At 48.1% G+C, this 17,955-nt stretch overlaps 3 protein-coding genes across 8 annotated transcripts in view; 1 reads left to right on the top strand and 2 right to left on the bottom strand.

Annotated features, from left to right (window-relative positions):
* Window positions 1-5,909, bottom strand: part of TPCN1 (two pore segment channel 1) — a 31,013-nt gene extending 25,104 nt beyond the window's left edge. For both annotated transcript variants that reach the window (XM_026718641.2, XM_026718642.2), the window contains exons 1-3: window positions 5,775-5,909; window positions 1,522-1,646; window positions 197-373 (exon numbers count right to left, since the gene is read on the bottom strand). In XM_026718641.2, coding sequence (XP_026574426.1) covers window positions 197-373; window positions 1,522-1,646; window positions 5,775-5,871 — 399 coding nt within the window. In that variant the 5' untranslated portion in view covers window positions 5,872-5,909. The remainder of the gene's footprint in view (window positions 1-196; window positions 374-1,521; window positions 1,647-5,774) is intronic.
* DRC10 (dynein regulatory complex subunit 10) lies at window positions 5,751-13,472 on the top strand. Of its 5 annotated transcripts, none has more exons than XM_087913244.1 (5): window positions 5,751-5,827; window positions 8,765-9,572; window positions 10,276-10,509; window positions 11,155-11,226; window positions 13,060-13,472. In XM_087913244.1, exons 2-5 carry the CDS (start codon window positions 8,892-8,894, stop codon window positions 13,336-13,338), a joined length of 1,266 nt encoding a protein of 421 aa, XP_087769370.1. In that variant the 5' UTR covers window positions 5,751-5,827; window positions 8,765-8,891; the 3' UTR covers window positions 13,339-13,472. The 5 variants fall into 5 exon arrangements, with proteins under 5 accessions (XP_087769370.1, XP_087769372.1, XP_087769369.1 ...); XM_087913246.1 differs by lacking the exon at window positions 5,751-5,827 and adding an exon at window positions 6,046-6,246; XM_087913243.1 differs by lacking the exon at window positions 5,751-5,827 and adding an exon at window positions 7,426-7,528.
* On the bottom strand, window positions 11,125-16,886 carry RITA1 (RBPJ interacting and tubulin associated 1). Its single transcript, XM_026718650.2, has 3 exons — window positions 16,733-16,886; window positions 15,364-15,643; window positions 11,125-14,631 (listed from the first exon to the last, which is right to left on the bottom strand). Exons 2-3 carry the CDS (start codon window positions 15,633-15,635, stop codon window positions 14,148-14,150), a joined length of 756 nt encoding a protein of 251 aa, XP_026574435.1. The 5' UTR covers window positions 15,636-15,643; window positions 16,733-16,886; the 3' UTR covers window positions 11,125-14,147.
* Between the last annotated feature and the right edge of the window lie 1,069 nt (window positions 16,887-17,955).

Below are 17,955 nucleotides of genomic sequence, written 5' to 3'. Positions count from 1 at the left end.
AACCCAACCTACGAACAACCACAAACAGCCCCAGCCTCATTCCAGCTAAACGGAGCGTGTAGTTGGAAGGTCTTCGTCACCCATCCTAACCTTCTCCAAGAGTTTGGAGTTTCTTCTGTTTCTGGGGAGGAAGCCTCACATAACGTCTTGTCCCCGGATCCTCCCGGGCCCCCCACCTTCCCCAGGAACTACATACGTAAATGCCCAGGCGAAATATGGCAACCGCGGGGGCTTCGCAGAGCGACAGCAACAACAGCAAGAGAGCGGTGGTTAGTTCCATCAAATAGAAGAGGTGGTTGTGGACGAAGAGGTAGGAAGCCAGAGCTTTGGGGTCCTTGGGATGGGTGACGAATTTATCATTGTTCTCGCCTTCCTGGAATGTATAAGAGGAGAAAAAGGAAGAAAAATGACATAACTCTGGCACAAACCGCAAACACAGGCGTTCCCCGACTTACGACAGTAGAGCTTTACGTTTTCTGTTGCTAAGCGAGACGTTCAAAGCATTGTGCCTCGTTTTAACAACCTTTCTGTCCGCAGTTGTTGGGATATGTATCTTATGATGAACAATTGGAACTATGATTTATGATCCACTAGCAGGGTACCCCGTGCTTCGCTACGAAACTATGTGGTCGGGCTTAGTATTTGGGGAGGGAAATAAAGGGGAAAATTCTGCCTCTGCCTACCAGCATCCATCGGTATTCATCTGGCTAGCATCCTGTCCATGTGTTGAGTTGAGGGCTGTTTGGAAACTGAAGCAGCATTTGCTGTGTGAGCAAGGAGGAGACAGCAAGGAGCCCGGACGTGGCTTAGCTCAACTGTTCTGGAGTAAAGCTGGTTGCTGCTGTGAAGCTAAAACTCCTCTGCTTGTGTTTTGCATTTGGAAGAGATTTCTTTTCAGGTGGGGAGAGGGAGTAGAACTCCTTAGTATCAGAGCATATTAATAATAATATAGGAAATAATAACACTCTGATGGTCATTTTAAAAAATCCTTTCTTAGTAAGCCCCTAGAAGCCAAGAGGAACATAGGTGCCAAATTTCAAGTTTGTAGGCTTTACGGTCCTGGAGATTTTGTGATGATGCGTGAGGGGTCTTTCGCTTATATACAACCTATCCCTTTGTTGTTTGTATGTGTGTACACTACGAGCCTATGCACCCGAGACAAATCCCTTGTGTGTCCAGCCACACTTGGCCAATAAAGAATTCAATTCAGCTCCCAGAATGCCTCACGCCGGCCTCGGGAATTCTGGGAGTTGAAGTCCGCAAGTCTTTAAAAAAGTGGCCAGAATTGGAGGATCCTGGTCTACCCAACAAACCAACCTACAATCAACCCAACCTCGTTTCAGCTAAACTGAGTGTGTGACAGGAAGCTGTTCGCTTGCCCATCCCAACCTTCTCGCCTTCAACTCCCAGAATTCTTAGCGCCTGCTCTTCAGTCTGGGGGGGGTTCTGGGACCCCACCCGTAACCCCATTTTACCTCCCTTTGTTCCCCCACAAGACGTAGCGCAAAAATTACGGCCCACCTGTAGATAAATTGCAGCTTCCTGGTAATTCATTTCCCAAGTCCGTCTTCCACGATCCCACGGAGACCGTCGCTCTCCCGTCGCTGGGCTGGACATATCGCGGATGTTGTCATAATTGACGCCATCTTAATGGAAAACAGGGAGGGAAGATTGTACGCTCTAGGCAACTCCGTTTTTGGCCTCTTTGCTCCTAAGACCTCCTTTTCCCAAGGAAGGCGAGACCTTCTTAAGGTTAAAATTCTGCTGGAGGCGTTTGAGCGAGAAGTTTGTGTCCCCGGAAACCTGTCAAGTTCCTAGACCTCATGAGGTCGGCTGTGCTGAATTCCCAGAGACCAACCATGTTGTGAAGGGGAGCTCTGTTTATGTTGAGTGCAGGTAGCACAGTCAAAATAAAATTAAAAAATGCTAAAAGTTACAGTTAAGGTTCATTTCTGTTTCTTAAAAATGTCTTGGCATTTTGCCACTTTGATTCCTCTTTTGTTCCCAAAGACATTTTAAACTCAAAAACATTCGGCTGTGTTTATTTTCTCTTTTTAAGGAAAATGTTAATTAACTTTGGTCAACAAATCAGGGGACTGGAGGCTAAAACATACTGTAAGAACGGTTGTGTTCTGACCCAAACCTTGTTCCAAGGAAACAAACACGAAACAAAAGTCACAGAAAAAAAACCTTTTAACGATTCTTTACCAATTCCGTTCCTTCATGGTTAAAAGGCTGTTTCAAATTAATTATCTCTGATAAGAATGAGCCGTGCCAAGGTGGTGCAAAGTTGCCAAGAACACTAGATAAAGTTACTAAGAAATATTTCAAATACAAACACCAACCAAGATATTTCAAATGTCCACAAGGCTTGAGTGCAAAAACTTCTTTGCTTCCTGCAAAGAACTCCGGTTTCTCAGCTGGCTTTTATCTCTTTAGGGAGGGGCTATTATCTTGCAGCCTTACTCCCGAGTCACCTATGCTGCAGCAGCTGCTCTTTCCTTCGAGCAGCCCTGGGCACAGGCTCCTCGGGGGCCTCTTCCTCACTTCTGCCAGCCTCCACAATCTCCATAGGCAGCACTCCACTCCCTGATGGTCCTGGCCCCATCCCTGCATCCCACGTAGGCCCCTCATCTGAGTCCTCGCTCTCCGAGACCTCAGACATCTGCACCTGATTGTGCGCGCATGCGCAGGAGGCGTGGGGGGACCGTGCACATGCATTGCCTTCTGAGTGCTGGCATGCAAGCGCGGACACTTTTTGGCACATGAGCCCCAAAAAGGTTAGCCACCACTCTCTTCTTGAAAAACCTCCAGGGATGGAGCAACCAGAACTGCAAATCGAACGTGCCTCGGTTTGCAAAGACGTCCGAACCTATTTCCACTTGCAAAGCTTTCCAAAAACAAGCAGGCTGTTTTGCACAAAGGAATGAGTGTGCTTCCGAGATGCCCACCATCCTTTGTCTGGTTGCTCTGGGAACAGGTGGAAATCACACACACACACACACACAGCATCCTTAAAGCGAGCACTAAAAACCCTGGAAAGTCGACAACCCGAGCTGACTCAGAAAACCAGAATAACAAATGTTGGGAACAACAACAAGGCAGGAGAGGCGGAGGGAAAAAAAAACCTAGAATGTCACAGCTTTCAGGAAATGGGATCTGGCAAGGATGAATTAACATCCATTTCATGATCCTCTCCAGTTTCTTTGCTTTTTAATACTTGCTGAGCTTCCGGGATGCGGAGGGCGGGGGTGTGTGTGTGTGAGAAAGTGTCATGCCCTTGGTAGAGTCAGACTCTGAGGGAGAGGAGGAACAGCTGACAGGGAGTGGAGGCATGGCTCTGTTGGTTGTGGAGGAGGCTGGGGAAGGGCAGAGGTCGGCTGGGCAGTCAGAGGAAGAACCAGACCCATCCCCTCTGCATCTTAGGACACGCAGGGAAGAATGGAGAAGGGAACAACTTGGCCTTCGAGAGAGGAAGCGGCCATGATCCCCTCATTGGTTGCAGCTGGGGAGACTAGTATATAAGAGAGACAATTACAACACAGTGTTGCCAGAAGCAAAGCGTCGTAAGTCACTTTGTTCGGTGCCGTTGTAACTTCAGTCACTAAGCGAACTTTTGTAAGTCAAGGACTATCTGTTCAGTTCGCCAGCATAACAGCTGGACCCGTGATGGCAAACCTATAGCATGCATGCCGGAAGTGGCACTCAGAGCCACTTCTGCTAACACACGCGAGCCCCACCACGCATGAGGCACGCCGCCTGTCCGACAGCTGATTGTTGGGTAGCTGGCACACATGTGCGAGGCGTGCGTGGGAGATGCACACGCATGACCAGATACACTGGAGATATGGAGCATGTGAGGGGCGCGCACATTGCCTTCCGAGTGCTGGCACGTGCAATTTTCGGCACGGGAGACGAAAAAGGTTTAGCCACCCCCTGAGCTAGACCAAACTAGCTTTCAGGAATTCACTAGCAAAGAGACAAACACAGACGAGCTTTTCCAGAGTGCGTGGGGACGCTTTGCAGGAACAGACGCACCGTGGCATTTTCTTATTTCCTGTGGGCCACATTTATATATATACATATATATATTCTTTTCCCCCCCCCTGCCTCCGTGTTCTGAATCACTCCATCCTCCTCCTCTCTCCTCTTCACCAGGATCTCTTTCCAAAGTGATCAAAGGAGTCAATCAGGCTTTAGAAAAATAAAATTAAAATCTACTCTTCGTTCCTAGATTTGCAACTCCGGAGTACACCGTCCCTCGGCCGGCAGGAGTGACAAAATCATGTTTTGTTTTGTCCCCCTCGCCCCCACTTATTCATTCCCTTCTTTTCACCCAGAGATTTCCAGCTTGCTTTCTGCCAACAGATGGCATTGAAGGGAGAAGAATAAAAACAACCAAGTAGGCCGTTTGGAAAGGCCGTTTTAAAAACGACACGAAATAAAGAAGCGCTCTCGGGAATGTAACCTTACTTTCCTTCCACGCTTAGAACCTAGAATCGTAGCACTGGAAGAAGGGACCTCGGAGGTCTTCTAGTCCAGCCTCTGCCCGTGGCAGGACACCTTATACCACCCCAGTCATAGAATTGTCCAGTTTCTGAAAACCTCCAGTGATGGAGCAGCCACAACTTCCAGAAACAAACCTTCCCCACTGATTTATTATTGTTCTCGCTCTCAGGAACTTTTCTATTTAGTTCTAGGTCTTTAACCAGCTTCTGTCTGCTACCCTACTTCTTGTCCTGTCCTCTTGATACCCTAAATAAATGAGTCTGAATCAGAAATCCCGTAGAGCTGGAAGGGGCCCTAGAGGTCTACTAGTCTAGCTCAAGTAGGAGATCCTACACCCCCCCTTTTTTTTGTGCCAGCCCCTCCAATTACGGAAGACTGCTGTCATGTCACCCCTAACCCTCCTCTTCATTAGGCGAGACATAATGAGTTCCCCGCCAACGGTTCGTCACATAATTTGGCCTCCAAACTAAATTGCCCATCGGGCAGGTTACTCCTGCAGCGGCCCAAAAATGGTCCCAATTTTGCAAGTGAGGACACCCTCACCCCGCCCCGACTTAAAATGCAACCCCGGGCCAACTTGGTGCTCCCACCCCCCTTACCCAACCCAGCTGAGACTGCTGGGAATTGGAGCCCAAAAGCCCCAGATTTACAGTATATATATCATCTCTATCTGTCTCTGTCTGTCTGTCTCTCCCTCTCTTTCTCTCTCTCTCTCCGTGTTTCTCTCTCCCTCTTTCTCTCTCTCCCCGTCTCTCTCTCCCTTTCTCTCTTTCTGTCTCCCTCTCTCCCTCCCCTTCTCTGTCTCTCTCCCTCTTTCTGTCTGTCTCTCTCTCCCTCCCTCTTTCTGTCTCTCTCCCTTTCTCTCTCTCTTTCTCTGTCTCCCTCTCTCCATCTTTCTCTGCCTCTCCCTGTCTCTCTCCCTCTCTCTCTTTCTCCCTTTCTCTTTCTGTCTCTCTCTCTCTCCCCCTCTTTCTCTGTCTGTCTGTCTCTCTCTCTCCCTCCCTCTTTCTGTCTCTCCCTCTCCCTCTCTGTCTCTGTCTCCCTCTCTCTCTCCCTCTCTGTCTCCCTCTCTGTCTCTCTCCCTCTTTCTCTGTCTGCCTCTCCCTCTCTCTCCCCCTCTCTCTCCCTTTCTGTCTCTCTCTTTCCCTCTCTCTCTCTGTGTGCCTGTCTCTCTCCCCCCCTCTCTCTTCTGGGCTGTAAAATGCAGAACCCCTTCCCCACAACAAGCCCCCGGGGGGGGCAGGGAAGCAGCAAAGTTGACTCACTTTCGTTGGGGACTCCCTCCGGATCAACCCTCCGGCTCCTGCCGTCCTCTAAGGTCAGGATCAGGGGGACGTCGTCCTCTTCGAGACACCCAGCCATGGGAGAAGCAGCCCACCGGCTTCCCCAACCGGGTCTGCTGCACGGGGGTCCCCTCCCTCTTTGCAATCGGTTTTGATCAAAGCGGGAGCCCGTCTCGGGGGTCTGCCGGCGTTCCCATGTTCTCGGCCAACGCGTGTCTGCCAAAGCCCCGGGTCGTTTGCAAACAAAAAATAAAAAAAGAAATGCAAAGCAAGGCAAAGCAAGGCGACGCAAACGCCTAGGGCTTTTTCCCGTTTTCTGGCCTCCGCAGCGCTTCTTTCCGACGACTTAGGAAGGGGGAAGAGTCCAGCAAGGAAGAGGAGGAGGAGGAGGAGGAGGAAGCAGCCCAGCACGACTCCAAAGGAGGCGGGGAAGAAGGCAGCGCGTAAATAAAGCGTGAGAACCTCTGACTTCCCTCCCTCTCTTCCTCTCCCCCCCACGCCTTTTCAACCCAGCCTTCTTCTAACCATGGTTTGCAACCATCGTGGTTGGCTCAAAAACCGGCTTTGCAGAGGTCATTAAATGAACAAGTGTTTTTTTCCCCCTTTTGCAATATTATGCTCCAGCTTCAGATATATGCCCCCCACCCACCCACCCACCCCCGACTTTGCAAATGTGCCTTGCTAGCAAAACAAAACACAAAAGTGGGCGAAGGAGCCGGCTGGGACGACGTTGGGCTGAATCCCCCTCCAGTTTAACCCCCTAAACGCAAAGCCGGCTGTGACTTTTGCAGAGTCTGTTTTATGTGCGGCTTGGTCGGGAGGAAGCGAGGCGTGCAACCCTGGGCGGGTGTGTGTGTGTGTGTGTGATATTGTTATTTTTTTAATTAAGAAAAGATGCTTTTTTTTCTTGCAAGTTGCAATGCTAGCTATAGGCATTCCCTGGCAATCATAATGCAGATTAAGTTCTCATCCCTAGGATTGCACCGCTCCTCACCCAACCTGCAGACCTGGAAGGATGTGGGACCACAACCCGCATCATCCCTAACCAGCAGGGCGGCGAGAAGGATATTAGGAGCTATTAAACAGTCTTCAATCCACATGCAGTATAAACAGCATCCCATCGGAATCCGGAAGTGGTGGTGGAATCCCTGCCTAGCGCTTTCCCTAGAGGCTTTAAGGAGTGCGCATGCGCTGTTAGCTTGCCCTTTCCCAACGTTTTGTCCTGGAATGCGCTACGCCTCTAATACAGCGAAGAGATAGGGAAATATAGGGTTGCCCGCAAAGTCCGGTTCTCCATCAAGGTCCCGCCATGTGAACGGCCAGAATGAGCCCTGTATATAAAGTATAAGAGTTCATTGGAGTATCTGGCCGACGGCCTGTTTAAAAGTTCGTCGAATTTCAGGCGATAAGGATCGCTCGCTTTCCGTTTGGCCACCCATTAAGGTCAACTGGCAACCTGAAGTGTATGACACCTTCTCTTAACTACCGTACCCTTCCCCTTTAAGGTGCACGTGAGAGGTGGGAGGAGCAAGGCGCCGACGCTTTGTCGCCTCTAATTGGCCACCTCTTGGCTGTCCGGAAAGACCACAGTGGGAGCAACGAGGGCTTCGATTGGCTAGAGGGGAAAGCTCCACCTCTCGCGCGGTCCAGTGTTACCCAGCAACGAGAGGACTCGGTTTTAAATTTACGGAAGTGAAGCCGTTGTCATGGTAACCGAGGAGCTTTTCCGTTTTTAGGTCGGGTGAGCTGCAAAAATTGATAAAAATGATGCTTTTCCTGCGCGGGTTGCATTTCAAAGGAAGGGGGGAAAATATTTGTATTTATATTTTTATATGAATTAATAATCTATCATTTTGTAACATTAAGAGATCATTTTATTACATTATTTTATATTATCTTATTATATTTAATGGTTATACTATATTATATTGCATTTCTATTATATTACTAGTTTTATTATGATTGCTCAGCCAGGTGTTTAAGCCAGATTTGACATTTTTATCTACCGGTAGATCCTCGACTTACAAGAGCTCACTTAGTGACCGTTCAAAGTTGCAATGGTGTTGGAAAATAGTGACTTTATGGCCATTTTTCACACAACCATTAAAGCATCCTGACGTGATCAAAATTAAGATGTTTGGCTACTGACTTGTATTTATGACGGTCGCAGTATCGGGGGGGGGGGGTCATGTGATCCCATTTAGTGACCAGCAAAGTCAATGGGAAAATCAGATTCACTTAACGACTGTGTTACTAATTTAATAACTCCAATGATTCACTTAAGAACAGCGGCAAGAAAAGTCATAAAATGGGGCAAACTCACTGAATGAATGCTTCACTTAGCAACACAAATTTGGGGCTTAATTGTGTTCATAAGAACTACCTGTATTATCATCATCATCATCATATTTTATTATTCCTCTGAACAGCCAGATGTTCAAACTGGATTCCGTGTTTTGCTTCACCTATGGAGTCCTTCCCAAATACCTGAGATAGGCAGGTGTTATTATGTAATAATATTAAAGATATCTTTGCGGGATGTCAGCTGTTCTAAATTAAAGCTGCCTTTTGCAATTGACCGATGGGGCTTTTTTGTCAATGCCAACGATGTTCAAGGAGTGCTCCAGATGTTTTTGGGATTGCACCCATAATAACAATACAGGAAATACTAATGCTCTGATGGTCATTTTGAAAAATCCTTTCTTAGTGAGCATCTAGAAGCCAAGAGGAACATACGTGCCAAATTGCAAATTTGTAGGCTTTACGGTTCTGGAGATTTTGTGATGATGCATGAGTGGTATTTCACTTGTGTGTGTATATAATGTAGGGTTACATATTCATTATTCCATCTTTATCTTCAGGAGGAAATGAGTCTCTCCTGTCCGAGACTCTTTCCCAGATTACATTTCTGCCCTGGACTCAGATTCCTCTTATCTGACTGTTGGTTTCCTCTCTTTCTTCTGTCCCTCAAGGTTAATCTTCCCGCCCATTGCACTGTCTTACTCTCAGAATCCTCTCCATCAGAGGTGCTAAAACACCTGAACTTGTTGGGAAATTCAAAAACTATCCCCCGTTCCAAAGGAGAATCCAGCAGAAAACATGACGTCAGAATTGGTCTCCACATCTTACGAGCTGGTTGATTCCAGCCGCCCGAAGAAGTCTATCCGAACCCCCTTAAGGATCTTGGATCCCGGTCGGTCGAAACTGAGCACTGTTGAGACCAAAAGGATCATATCTGTCTTGGATGAAACCATCTTCAAGATAAAACTAGTCAGTGTCTTCTCCTACATCATGGAGAACCTTGACGAGTTTACGGCTGTCTTAGGCCCTGACCTTACCGGAGCCTTCCGAGAACATCTACGGCTCTCAAACATCCTGGAATTTATGCTCTCACACCCGGAGGAAGAAAATATTCTCTATATAGGCTCCGGTAAAGGAACGTTCTTTGGCCTGGTGGATTCTGACGGTTGTCTCACATTGCAGGTTCAAGGCCTTAAAAGCTCGGTCCGAAATATTCTACGCCTGCTTTACACCAACACGGTCGCTTGCCAAGCTCTGAGAGATGCCGCTTACACCAGGGACCCGTCCGTCCATAAATTTATTACTTGTCTGTCCAAGCAGAGGGGTTTCCTCTTTGAGCAGCTCCTCACCACCCCCTTGGAAGAAAAGGAGAAAAGTCGGTTTTTGAATGAAGTCTTCCAGAGAGACAAGAAAAATACGGAGACCGCTGCAAACCTGGAAGATGAACTGACTGCAGCCATCCAGAACAGGGATGAGGAGGTACGGTGGTGGAGCTAAGCAGCAGGATTCGACTTGTCTGGGCTGCTTAGCCAGTCCAAAACTGGACCTAATTAATTGCCAAAATGGGCTGGCTGCCTTGGAAAGCCAGATGGTAGGCAAAGAAAAAGAGGGGATAGATTTGGCTGGAAGAACCAGTGTGGTGTAATGGGGAAGGCGTCCAGCTAGACCAGGTGTCGGCAACCTGTGGCTCTGGAGCCACATACGGCTCTTTAGGCCCTCTGCTGTGGCTCCCCATTGGCTGGCCCCTCCACTCGCCCTCCCCTCCCATTCACTCCTCGACTGGTCCAAGAAGGTAAAATGAGAGGGAGGGTGGGAGACAGACCCATTTGCCACAGAAAACACCGGGAGCCATAAAACCTGGATAGGCATGGCGGGTGTGGGTGGGTCATGTGACTTGGTGGGAGTGATGTTGAGTTGGCCACGCCCACCCAGGTTTTGAGGCTCCCAGTGTTTTCTTTTCAGTGGGAAATGGGTCCAAATGGCTCTTTGAGTGCTTAATGTTGCTGACCCCCTGAGCTAGACACCGCGGTGTCATCGACTGCGGTGAACAGCTTTTACTCCACTGATCCTTAACAGCGTGTAATTTGGATCCAAGATGGATTTTTCAGAAGTTTCTGCCCTGGAGAGTTGGATAATGGCAAAGTTGTTGTTTTCTCTCTCTCTCTCTCTCTCTCTCCGTCAGATTTCCAAGAAGAACGCCGTCATCAAAGACCTGAAAATGCACTTGCACAACCTGGCCAAGTTCTCCGAAAGCCAAATCCAGCGCACCCGGGCCGAAGCAGAGAAGCAGCACAAGACGGAGGTGCGCACTTCCCAGGGGAAATGCGCCAAGTTGCAACAGGAGCTGCAGCAGCTGCGTGCTCAGTTCAATGCCCTGGTGGCTGAGGACCGAGAGACGGAACTCAGCCTTCGGAAGGTAAATCCCGGCAGAGGTTGAGCAGAGAAACCAGGCTCAATAGTAGGAACTGGGAGAGGGATCTTGGAGTCTTAGTGGACAACCAGCTAAATAGGAGCCAACAATTTGCTGCGGCAGCCAAAAACCCCAATGCAATCCTAAATTGCATTAGAGGGATGCAATCAAGATCGAGTAAGGGACTAATACCACTCTACAAAACCTTAGTAAGACCATACTGTAAATATTGCATCCAGTTTTGGCCACCACACTATTAAAAAGGATGTCGAGACTCTAGAAACAGTGCAGTGAAGAACAACCAAGATGATTAGGGGACTGGAGGCTAAAAGAGAGATTTTCCGACAGTAAGAACAATCAACCCAAAGGAACAGAAGTTGCCTTCAGAAGTTGTGGGAGCTTCATCCCTGGAGGCTTTCAAGAAGAGACTGGACTGCCATTTGTCAGAAACGGTGAAGGGTCTCCTGCTTGGCTGGGGGGTTGGACTAGATGACCTACAAGGTCCCTTCCAACTCCATTAATCTAATCTATGAAACACATTCGCACAACCTGGCTGGGGAATACCCAACAGCAGCGGTCCCCAACCTTTAAAGCAGGAATCATAAACCTTTGCTGCCAAGCTGTTTTTAATCTGATTTTATTTCCTTTTAGAAAAAATACAAGGTGGAAATGGAGATAGAAAATTGGGTCCAAAAGTACGATATCGAAATGATTGAAAAGCAGGTAAGATATGAGCTCCTTTTCTTTCCCCTCATATTTGCCTCTCAAGAACGGTGGCACAGTGGGTTAGATGTAGCGCTCTTGCCTCACACTCAGGAGGTTGTGGGTTCAATCCTAGACAGTGGCAGATGTTTCTCTATCTGGGTGTGATGAGTAAGTGTCTGCCGCCATCTCTACACAGGCATCAGGAAGGGTATCCGGCCAGTAAATGCTTGAGTGCCATTTCATGGCCCCAACTTCACCCCGATGCAAGGGATTAAAAGGAAAATACAATAGATGTTTACCTCTCGAGAGATCATTTGCAAAAAATAAGGAGCCAGGTCTTCGAACTAAGCTTTAATTATTATTGTGTTTTATTTCCATTTCATTTTAGACTATATTTTATTCCAATTTCATTTTAAATCGTATTTTATTCCAATTTCACTTTAAATTATATGTTTTATCTAATTCCATTTTAAATTGCTTTTATCAAATTTTAGTAATAATTTATTTCTGGAACTCTGCACTTTGATCTGGCCCTAGGGCAAATCCAGGGATCTTCAAACTTGACAGCTTTAAGACTTGTAGACTTCAGCTCCCAGAATTCCTCCTCCAGTCTTGTTAGCTCAGGAATTCTAGGAGTTGAAGTCCACAAGTCTTAAACTTGCCAAGTTTGAAGACCCTTGGGCTAATCAATCAATCAATCAATCAATACTAAGTTTAATTGCAGGATGAATCTTCCTTATGGCATTCCTGCCATTGAGATTATGACCTTAAGTTAGATTGTACCGTCCTCGCGCATTAATTGCAAAGACTCAGCTGGCTGGACAGAATATGCAGTACAATTTGTTTCCCGAGTTTTGTCAACCTGAAGATGGGTGGACTTCAATTCCCAGAATTCCCCAGCCAGCATAGTCCATGTCAGAGTGTTTGCAGTGAGAATACTATTGTGAGACAACCCAAGAGCACAACACAGCACACAGAGACTTTGTCTTTTAACAGTGGTTTATATACAGACAGCCATATACATACATACATACATACATACATATATGTGGTAGGCAAATACCTGGCAAGTAATGAGTCTTGTTTACTCTGCACAGAGAATCAAACTGGAGACAGAACACAAGGAGGGAGAGAGAGATACACCCTCTCATGGCCGCCTTTACATAAACAGCTTCTTAAAGTGGCAATAACCCTGTAGACCCCTCCTTAGTCTAAAAGCAGCAATAACTTTGCTGACTCATCCTCATTGCATTGGAGATGGGTGGACTATGCTGCCTGGGGAATTCTGGGAATGGAAGTCCACCCATCTTCAAGTAAGGTCATGAACAGTGGTGGGATTCTAATTTTTTTTACTACTGGTTCTGTGGGCGTGGCTGGGTGGGCGTGGCCAGGTAGACATGTGTCTCGGTAGGCGTGGCTAGGTGGTGGGTTTTTTTTTTTCCTTTTGCAGCCCCCACCCCTGGCACCCCATGTTTTGCCTACTGGGCCTCAGGGAAGCTTCCTGGCAAAAAGAAATTGGATGATTTCTAGCTAACGTAAATCACGCGGCACAGCTGATCGACAGAAACACCAGTTTGGCCAAACCGGTAGCGTTTTTTTACTGCCCGGTCGACTGAACCGGACTGAACCGGTAGATTACCACCACTGGTCAAGAACCTCACAAGGAAGCGACGTCATCCCCTTCCCCTCCCCTATTCTGCTAGGCAAGGAAAATCTATGGGGGGCGGGCGGGATTTGGTTAAGGGGGAGTTCACTTAAAGCCACTGCGATTCGCTTAACAAACCGCGTCAACGAATAAAACAAAACAAAACAGGGCTCATAAAAACCGGGCGTGACTCCTTCTCTCCCCAGGAGGAGATCGACGAGATCGATGAGGTCTACGTGATTGAGAAGCAGGATCTGGCCCAACTGCGGGAGAAATACACCCGACTGGACGAGGAATACTGCCAGATCGTGGAGGAGAGGAGGGTGAGGCAGGAGATGAAGGACAAAGCCGAGAAGGAGCTGGCCATCCTGGCACGAGCTGCTACTCTGATCCAGGCCGTCTGGAAGGGCTACTTAGTGAGGTCGATGTTACGGAGCAAAAGGAAGAAGAAGGGGAAGGGGAAGAAAGGTACGGGCAGGAGATGAGGATTGAACGTTGTTGGTTAATGCCTGGCCGTACCTAATTTTGGTGGCTGGGGTGCCCTGGGCAGCTTCGGAGAGGGATGGAGCCCTTCTGACGTTCTGGGACATTCTTGAATAAAGTAGATCATTTAAAAAGACGGAGACCTGTCAAAATCATTTTCCCCAACCCGAAAACTCTCCCAGGAACAGCCTTTGGCTGAAGAGAATCAAGCGCGAAACGTGTTCAACAAAAACTGTAACTATAAGTCCAATCAAGGCAAAATGAGGTAATTAGTCCGGCAGGGTGGGAGAAGGAATTCCAGATATGATGGAATAGTAATAATTCCACACAGCTGGGAAGATGCCAGGAACGCAGATAACTAAAGTCAACACAAGATAAACTCACGTTTGTTCCCAGCAGTTGCTGCGCTCAGCATGCATCTCTTTTAAACTCTCTTCCCAGCTGTGGCTAATGAAGGGAATCGGGGCCCTTTCCTTCCCGGTAAGCCACGCAACCCATGTTGCTCCCTTCTCCGTTCCTCCCTGCATGCCCTAGGAGGAAGACAGGGTGGGCCTGGGTCTTCCTCTGAATTCCCTCTCCCTTGTTTTATCTCTCCCCTGCTCTGCCCAGCCGGACTTTGCCCTTCCCCAGCTTCCTCCACAGCCAATGGAGCCACACTCCCACTCTGTCAGCTGTTCGTCTTCCTCCTTGGATTCAGTCTCCGACAGGGGCATGACACGTATGCATGTGTATGTGTGTGTGTATCCAGAATCCCCCAGCTGGCAACCCTGATTTAGGAAGCAGTTCCACTTACAGGGTTGGTTGGGCTCTTCTACCTCCAAGGAGGTCTCTCTGGACGTGAACCTGTGGTCCGAGCAGATGAACCAGGCAACCCTTTCGAACGGGGCGTGAGAAGTGCCCTCGAAGAAGCAGTGGGTGTACGTTGGTCCTGCTGTTTATTGGACTTTCCTGGGCGAAATCGATCCGAAGTTTCGTACAGCCTGGTGGGAGACTGGGAACGTGGCCTTCTCAAGACTTGGGTGGCCCCATCTGAAGAGCCCTCAGGTGGCTTCCCGAAAGATGTTCCTGCTTTATGGTTGGCTTCAAATCTGCCCTTCACCGTCGAGGTGACCCCTTCCTTTTCCAGACGGTGAAACAGGACTGGCCGGTCTCTTGGAGCCGAAGGTGGAGTCCAAAGCAAAGGACGGAGTTTAGCCACATCTTCTTGGGTGGCCCAGGAGGTTCTCCATTCGTGTCCTCCCGGCTTGGACCCGAACAGCGTCTCGTCACAATAGGATGGCGTGTGGCTTTTTAACCTTCCGGAAAGAAAAAGACTGACAGATGTCAGCGGGGGAAAAAAAAAGCTTAACTTCTCTTGAGTTTTAGTTCTGTCTCATGCGTGAAAGTCAGCTCAGTGACTTTAGTCCAATCACTAGGAGATGGGGAGTTCTAGTTCCACCTTGGGCATGCAAGCCAGTTGGGTAACTTTGGGCTAATTACTAGGAGATGGTGAGTTCTAGTCCTGTGTTAGGCATGAAAACCAGCTGAGTAACTTTGGACCAATCATTAGGAGATAGTCAGCTCTAGTCCCATATTAAGCATGAAAACCAGTTGGGTTAGTTTGGAGCAATCACTAGGAGATGGTGAGTTCTACTCCCTTATTAAGCATGAAAGCCAGCTGGATAACTGGACCAATCACTAGGTGATAGTGAGTTCTAGTCCTGCCTTAGGCATGTAAGCTAGCTGGATAACTTTAGACCAATCACTAGGAGATGGTGAGTTCTAGTGCTGTATTAAACATGAAAGCCAGCTGGGCTGGGTAACTTTGGACCAATCACTAGGAGATGGTGAGTTCTAGTCCCACCTTAGGCATGAAAGCCTGCTGAGTGAATTTGGGCCACTCTAGCTGTGACGCAGCTCGACAGGCTGTTTTGAAACGCACAAATAACCGCACGTTGTTCACCTAAGATATTCTCTCTTTGAAGCACTCTGTCATCTTTCCCTTATTGCAAAACAAACCCCAACCCAGCACCCCAAATGTGGCCTACCTGTATTTATTCCTCTTCCGTGGAGTGCCAACCGATTGGGGGGATTTCAAAGGACTGGAATCCACCTGCCTGGTGTCTGGACTCCACAGCAGGGGTCTTTGACCAGGAGCTTTGGCCTCTTTCCAAGGGGGTTCAAACTCCGGGCTGGAAGGTTGGTGCTTTCCTTGGTTACCGAAGAGCGATTCGTCCACAAAGGAGGCCGTGGCCTTGATCCTCCAGACCCGCCCTTTGCGTTGCAGAGGAGGAGCTCCCAAGCCTGCCGAGGCCTTCATGGAACTGGCTGGGGCAGGAAGAAACTCTCATCCATGAACTGAGAATTGTGGGATGGAAATAGGACTGATTTCATGTTAATAGCCTAGACCGGGTTTTAAACCCAACTTGCTGTATCCGAATTGCCAATCTCCAAAGAACTCCAAAAAGGACTCCAGGTAACCCCTTCGGGCTATTTATAGGTTGCTCAATTTTTTGGAAAACCTACCCATGGTTAGGGGACTCACCCACCAATAGGGGACTGGAGGCTAAAACATATGAAGAACGGTTACAGGAACTGGGCCTGGCTAGTCTAGGGAAGAGAAGGACCAGGGGAGACAGGAGAGCATCTTCCAATATTTGAGGGGCTGCCCCAGAGAGGAGGAAGGGGTCAAGCTATTTTCCAAGGCACCCGAAGGCCAGACAAGGAATAACGGATGGAAACTGACCTGGAAATAAGGGGGAATTTTCTGACAGAACAATTAATCCGTGGGACAACTTGCCTCCAGAAGTTGTTGGTGCTCCAACACTGGAAGTTTTTAAGAAGAGATTGGAGAACCATTTTTCTGAAGTGGTGTAGGATTTCCTGCCTAAGCAAGGGGTTGGACTAGAAGACCTCCAAGGTCCCTTCCCACTCTGTATCTGAAGCTAGAAGGGACGGGACGGGGCTGCGATCCAGCCAGGTGGGGATTCTGCTGGGAAACTGGCTGGGTCGAAGCCCCCCGCCCTGGCCACGCACCACCGCTTTGCAAAAAGCGACTGGCCTGGCGGGGGCAGAGTTTTCCACCCACGCGGGGGCGAGTCCGCGGCAACCACCTGTCAGAAATGGTGTAGGGTCCTTGGGTGGGTGGGTAGGTGGGGGTTGGACTAGATGACCTACGAGGTCCCTTCCAGTTCTGTTCAGCTCACTTTGGCACGGAAAGGACCCCGCCTGCGAACGGATTGCTTTGCAACCCCGGCAAGGGAAGCGGCGCGCCTCCGGTTCCCCCGGGAGACGCAGCCGCGCAAGGAACGGGGGCTCTTGCGGCCAGGCGCTTCCCCCTTCTCCCCGCCCGGCTGCAGCCCTGCCAAGCGGCCCGCCAAACGGAGCACCCACACCCCCCCACACCCCGAGACTGACCTGCGGGCGAGCGGGCAGAAGGACGCGTCCGGCGCCTCCCCGGCTCTGCAGCGCGGCGAGTGTGGCGCAGGCAGCTGGACGGGGCTTCCGAGGAGGAGCTAGTCTGTCCCCACCCACCCGCTCCCACCGACGATGGGATCCAGCCTGGTGATCCCTTTGGAAGGGAGGGAGGGAGATCATGTATACACACCGATGTAGATTTATGTATGTGCAGAAATAGATCTGTATATGTGTATGCACTACATCTGTATTTGTTTATATGTATGTATTTATATACATCTATCTTTCTATCTTCTGCATGATTTATCTATATCTATATCATCTACCTATCATCTATTCATGTCTGTCTGTCTATCTACATACCTACCTACCTATCATCCATCCATCATCTATCCATATGTATGTATCTATCATCTACATAACAATCCATCTATATCTAACTATCATCTGTCTGCCTAACATCTATTCATGTCTGTCTTATCTATTTACCTACCTGCCTGCCATCCATCCATCATCTATCCATCCATCCATCCATCCACCCATCAATCATCTATCTATCTATCTATCTATCTATCCATCCATCCATCCATCCACCCATCATCTATCAATATCTACCTATATCTATCTACCTATATCTATCATCCATCTATCTATCCATCCATCCATCCATCCATCCATCCATCCATCCACCCATCATCTGTCTATATCTATCTACCTATATCTACCTATATCTACCTATATCTATCTATATCTATCTATCTATCTATCTATCTATCTATCTATCTATCTATCTATCCATCCATTTATGTCTGTCTATCTATCCATCCATCCATCATCATTATTTGTCTATATATCTATTCTATTTCTATCATTCTCTATCTCTATATTATGTATCTATTCATACACGCTCAGAGAAATATATGCACACACACAAACTTCCCTTTTACCAGCCCGTATTCCCTTAATTACATGCATATTACCATATGTGCTGTATAGTGTGCAAATGTACGTACTGTTTAAGAATCAGTTTGTTTCAGAAATATTGTATGCATGCAGACGAATATGCAGAAATTTATATATGCATCCATACATCAATATATAGGAGGAAGGGGCCTTCATCCTGAAGTGGACAGAGTGGCTAAAACGATGATGTATGTATATGCCTTAATTCTCCTTTCTTTCTTTCTTTCTTTCTTTCTTTCTTTCTTTCTTTCTTTCTTTCT

This window comes from Pseudonaja textilis, chromosome 15, assembly GCF_049901715.1.
Source record: "Pseudonaja textilis isolate UNSWEBS1 chromosome 15, rPseTex1.2, whole genome shotgun sequence".
Taxonomy (NCBI): domain Eukaryota; kingdom Metazoa; phylum Chordata; class Lepidosauria; order Squamata; family Elapidae; genus Pseudonaja; species Pseudonaja textilis.
Note: the sequence above shows the minus strand (reverse complement) of the source record. Positions and strands in the feature narration are given on the sequence as shown.